Source organism: Micrasema longulum, unplaced genomic scaffold (genome assembly GCF_059751315.1).
Source record: "Micrasema longulum isolate JH-2025_06_02 unplaced genomic scaffold, ASM5975131v1 h1tg000261l, whole genome shotgun sequence".
Lineage (NCBI taxonomy): Eukaryota > Metazoa > Arthropoda > Insecta > Trichoptera > Brachycentridae > Micrasema > Micrasema longulum.
The window spans coordinates 2,249,730-2,256,031 of NW_028277465.1; the positions used below are offsets into that span (position 1 = coordinate 2,249,730).

Consider the following 6,302-nt stretch of genomic DNA (forward strand, 5'->3'; position numbering starts at 1 on the left):
TGCGAGTAATTAATTATTAAATAGGTTCATAGCTCAAGTATAGAGGGAATAAATTCATGGTCATTAACAAAATAAGTGTGTAAGCTAATAAATAAAATATATTGTAAAATAAATGTTCAAACTAATAAATGAAATATGTCCGTTTTGAACGTGGGGAAAGGGTTGTCCCTGTCAATAGAAGCTCAGATATAGATGGATTAAGTTTGAGTCTGTTTGTCTAGTTTGGATGCATTTAGACACTTGATTTTTCAAATTTTTATACCATGAGCGCATTAAAAATGGATTTGTTGATTATCCGCATAAAATAGTAAGAAAGTAACCTGAATAAATTAATAGTTTTTAATACATTGTATTCATTAGAACAGTGTGAAAAGCATAGGACCAATCACAGAACGTTGTGTGATGCTAGATTTAAGAAGGGCAAATGAAGATTTTTTACCAGTAACTCAAACTGATTGCATTTGTTCAAAAATTGGATCCATACTTTCCAAATTCCAAAGGTAACTTCCAATATCGCAATAAGACGGTTATAGTCAATTATATTGAATGCAGCACCCGTGTCAAGGAGAGCGAGTATCTCTAAATTTCCAGACTCATTTGCTAGAGCTATATCTGATCAACAGTCTCATTTCAGTGGAATTTTCTACAAGCCAATTTTTTTTAGATATGTAGATATTATGGGAAGGTTAGATACTGGATGAAAATTCACAAGATGCGCTAAATTAAGTTTTTTTTTTTTTTAAGTGTTTCTGCAGTTTCTGACAGGTGGCCTGTGCTAATGATTCATTTAAAATATTAGTTGAATATAAGGGATGGAGGTTGATACATTTTTTTCAAAAGCCGGGGCTCAGTTTTTTATGAGGCTGTGGTTTGCAACTAGATAATACGGGTGCTTATTTTTTGCCTTAATAATAAGTCGGTTAGTCACCTGAAATCTCGAAAGTTTTCCTAAAATCAAATGCGTGAAAAATTGTTGTAAAAAATATCTTAGTTATACCTGTACCGGCCGTTCTAAAGCTTCATGGTTATGGTTCTCATTTTCTTTTTGTCAAAACTTAATGGAATTTCCGCATAATAATGAGCAGTTTTCTTAAGGATAGCTTTTCGAGCCTTTTCATTACCTTGAATTCTGCATCTGCAGTTTCGTCTTATACTGATAAGTATAACCACTGGGATTGAATCTAGAACCCCCCACCCCAGTAAGGATGTGAAAAGCAAAAAAACGAAGAAGAAGAATAATACAACAATCTGTGGTTAGTAAATCATAAAATACCATAGAAACTTGACATCTTTTTCAGCGTGCATTTGACAGTTGGCGTGTGATTGACGTATTGTTCCGTCGACCAGGTTGAAACTAATCCTTTTTAAAGTAATTTGTACCTATTCGTATAAATTTTCGGGATTTAACTATGTCATCTTTGAGAAATTACACTCCTGATGAGATATGTCAGATCCTCCGTGAAATACACAAATCTTTGGCCGACCCTGAGAACGAGGTAAAGCTGAATGAAGCGAAGGAATCTGCTGGAAATGAAATGCTAAAAATGATGCAAATAGTTTTCCCGATGGTTGTTCAGATTGAAATGGATGTTATAAAAAATTATGGCTTTGCTCCTGGAAGAGACGGTATGGTGCACTTTACACAAGTGGTGAGAGAACTGGAAGGAATAGACCCTGAAGTTGCGCTCCTTCATAATGAAATAAGAAATCATTTTTTGCCTCCTGTATCCATACAGTCAGCTTTCGAGGCTTCAATGTGAACTCACTTTCATGATAACTATCGTTTTATAGTGTGTCCATCTTGAATGTGAAAAAACTGAAAATTGAGTTGGGTACACTTAAAGTGAAATAGAAAAGGAAATTTATCTTTTATCTATGAAGGGATAATCAGTGTGATTCGGATGCCAGTCTAGACTATTAACTATAACAGCAGACAAAAATAACTATGTTTGTCCAGCTGTAGAATTTATCAAAGTTATAAATATTATATTAAAACAATAAATTGATATTAATATTATCTTGTTTAATTAATTGAAAAATAACTCTAGAATGTGCAAAATCCCGAGTTTATAATTTTTAAATCTGGCAAAATTGATTAGATTAATTTTTTCAACAACAAACCATCACGCCGCTTCCCATAAGGATAGGCAGAGAGGATGGAATGCCACATTACTCTATCTTTGCATACAGATCCCGCTTCCTCTACATTCGTGTCTTCTCACGCGCGCTTACTGATTATTTCATGTCTATTTTTGAGTATTTGTTGCATTTGGTCATGCCATGTCCTTAGTCTTTCTCGGTCCTCCTCGTTTTCTGCATCCATGAACATTAATATCTTAAATCTAGCAGCAATGCAGACCACCTTTTTGATTTGATTTTGTCGATTAAGGCCTTATCTCAGCCTTACATAATGTACGGATCTTGACATTTCACCCCCCCCTCCCCCTTACCAATTGAGGGTTACATAAGTTAAAAACAGTTCATTTAAAGAGTGCCATTATGCACTCTGTAAATGAACTGTCAGAGATATTTATCTATAATATTTTATTCTTCGCCCAATACTAGCATAATACGAAACGTGGCAGCCGTAACATATTTTTTGAGTGTCAACATTAACAATTTAAGATATTCTTTTAATAAAAAAAAATGCTGTTATTGAATATATCATTTTGCGAGACACTTGTTTGGCAATTCTACAGTATCAGTTTCTTAAGAAAATATCGAGCTTCGCTTTTGCTTTTCTGTAAACCTCGCGAAATGCAGATTTGATAGTATAGGTAGGGACTGTCTAATATTACAGTATAATTAAAATTGTTTTGTATTAATCTGTGGTCAAAATTTGCAACTTTCTAAATGCTCGATCGTTTTTTTTAGTTTGAATTTTTTAATTACTCTGCGCGTGACATCACTAGTTCTCTTTGGTGAGTTGTCCTGATTGGCGAGTACGCTTCGCGGAAACCGGAAAATCTATCGCAACATTCTATTATTGGTTGATTTAGAAGAGCTTGTGACTTCACTATTTATTACAAAGTAGTTCATTTTTTCATACATTTTAGAGAAACTTCGCCATACAATTAAATGCTCTAATTTTTACTGCATGCAAGAAAACGTTTTATATATCCAATTTACCATAGCACTGACTGCATCATTGTGATAATACAGTTAAGAATAAAAAATATACATTGGCCCAAGAAAAAGGTTGTTAAATCATACATTTTGTTTCAACACTTTGTTTCTTGAAACCACAAACGAGTTAACATTTTTAAGATTAGTTGGATTAACAGAGGAGGGAGTAAAATAAAACAAGGACTGTTATTGAGTTTATAATACCATACAAATATATATCAAATCTTATTATGTAAATAGCCAAAATTGAAAATCTACATAATATTATTTCATGTTCCATTCTATATATTTACAAGCAATCAGTATGCATTTCCTAAAATGCTCAACATCCCAATTGATATACATAATTATCAAAACCACAAATTCAATGGATCTCTAATTGTTAATAGGAAAAATATTACTTACAAAGAAATAAATATAATATTTATATTGTAAATGCCACACCAAAATGAAATAAAATTATAGAATGTGTAAAATGATTTGATTTATACATAGACAGCATTTTTGGGTCTTTGTGATGGTTTATTTACAACGAGCCATCATTATACAAGAACTTTGATTCAATAAATAAGTTAACTATAAGTATAAAAATCTGATAAAAATAAATAAAATTTAATGTTTGGATAACACTTTACTAATTTATTGTTTTATACAGTATAATAAAAAAAATCAATATGTTATCTGTTATAAAATCAAAGAGTTGATAAAATTACTTAAGATGATTTATGTCAAAAAAATATTTTCCTCGAAAAACTTATATGATAATGAATATTCATAAAACTTTTTCATTATTTTCAATTAACCTTAACAATATGGACGTTAAATTCAATGTATAAAAATGAGCAAGCTTTAAAGGACTATATTTATATGCTAGGAAATAATCTCTTTACAAATTATATTTGGATTATATATATGTAAAGAGTATACATATTATGTAAACTATAAAATATATTTTATCTAATCTTTAAAATTAGTCATATGTATTCATAAAAACAAACATATGTATGTATATTATTTAAAAACACAAATTTAAAAATGCATATTTATACATAAATGATATATAGCCATTTTTATAAAGTACAGATATCATAACTTTTCATTCTTAGTAATGAGATTTTTTAAACAAATGCAATACTACAAGTCTGTAATTTGTCACAAAAATGTTGTGCGGGACCTCTTGGTAAATGCTCGGGATAGTAAAACAACATTAAAATATTGTTTTTGAAGACAAATCAAATGGTAAAAAGGTGACAACATCGTTATTATACTCAAGTTCTGGCAATATTTTTCTTTCTTTTATCAAATACTACAGCAGTCTTCTAAAGGACTCTTTTTTCATATGTAGCACTTATTTGTATTTTGTCACTATCATTCACCTCTTCTATTACCCGAAGTACTGCAAAATGGCATATTTAAAAATGTTCCAATAAATCTAATGATCGCGTATCATTTATGAAGAAATAAATTCGCTAAATGTTTTGTAAATAACTTTATAAAAATATTGTTTTTTTTATCACATGGAATCTCGAAATATTACAACAATAAGGATCTAGAGTGAATCGTGATGCAAAGTTATGAAAATTCATTATCATCATTTGACTACAGTTAAATGGATTGCGATAAATAAAGTAGCCAGGAGGAATATCTATAATCGAAGCCATGGAGATATTTAGAAAAGTCCTATCCATAAGAAATCAGCATGTTTTAGTTTTACCCATTACTAATGTCACCGATTTGTATAAAATATATGTCCTTATCCGCTAACTTCCTCCCCAACCTGTACACTACAAATAGTCCTTAATGTTATATTCCTCCCCGCAGAACCCTCCCTACCTCCGCCACTTCCTGTACTCGTGTCGATGCTTACTTTAATACGGTAAGGCACTATACACACCATACTCGATACATAGGTACTTTAATAATACAAATTTATTGTTATAATCCCACCAATCATTAAGTGAATGGACTACTGAAAATTTATTCACTTATATAAACACCGCCAGTTTTCGAAAATTGAGACCATCAGTTCTTTAAGAAAATAATAACCCTTAAAAATATAACTTTCTTAATTTTGAAATGTCAGAGTTTGGAAACATCTTTCTAGCATGTTTAAAAATGTATGCGACTTCTATTTAATTTAAAAATAATTATTATTTAGCAATACGCACTTGGTTAAAGTGTATAGACTAACAAAGTCTTCTAATATAGATCAAATTTTATGTTTAAAGCTCCGGTATTAATTATTTACTCACATAGACCGCATTTGACTATGATTTTAACTGTATTTGGAAAAATTAAGATTGCCTATGTAAACCGTTACTTAGACATGTAAATACAATGCTTCTAAAGAATACACTTTTTTAAGCATGTTAATAAAGTTATAACAGCTTTGCTAATAGATTGAATAAAATAAAAACAGATAAGTGTCATATTATTTGTAAAAATAATTAATGACGAGAATTTCTGTTAAAACAAAATAGGGTCATAAGACATATTCATAAATGCAATTACTCAATGTCTTTCTGGCTTTGTGATACAATTATAACATAAAGAATAACTTCAACTAAAATAAATACAAAACATGAAACGTTCCTTTGGTGAAATGTACGCAGTATGTCCTTATATTCAAGCGGTATCCAAAGTTACGGAAACTTTCGCTCTGAAAGATTTCTCAGTCCACATCCTCAGACACATTTAATTGACACTCTTTTTTATCACTCACTGACAATTTTCAATGAAATGTGGCTTCAAATGAATATATATTACCCGTACATAAAATACATTCCCGGTATAATTCTACAACTTGTAATGTCTGCTAATCTTAATTGCATTCAATGTAAATGCAAAGCAGTCGCAATCTCGTTTCTAACCTAATTATTTCATTCCAAAATAAAATTTAAACATAATATTTTACAACCGGGTTTATAAAGCCTGCATAGATATTGCCCAGTAAACAAATTCAATAATAACTTGAGTGCACATTATAATATTTCATAAAAAATATACATTATTTAATAATCCCGTTAAACTATTGCAATGACGACAGTCAGAAAGGAATAATTATTTCCAGTGTTTCTAGATGGTACACATACAATTTTGTAACTAGTATTAACTCTGTAACTAGCGTTTAGATTTTAATGCCAATTTTCCATGTAAAATACAATTTACATGAAGAG

General features: G+C 30.4%; 1 protein-coding gene across 1 annotated transcript; it reads left to right on the forward strand.

Annotated features, from left to right (window-relative positions):
• The first annotated feature begins 1,285 nt into the window (after positions 1-1,285).
• Positions 1,286-2,017, forward strand: LOC148283118 (protein C10). Its single transcript, XM_088224089.1, has one exon. It carries the CDS (start codon positions 1,410-1,412, stop codon positions 1,758-1,760), a length of 351 nt encoding a protein of 116 aa, XP_088080215.1. The 5' UTR covers positions 1,286-1,409; the 3' UTR covers positions 1,761-2,017.
• Positions 2,018-6,302: the final 4,285 nt, after the last annotated feature.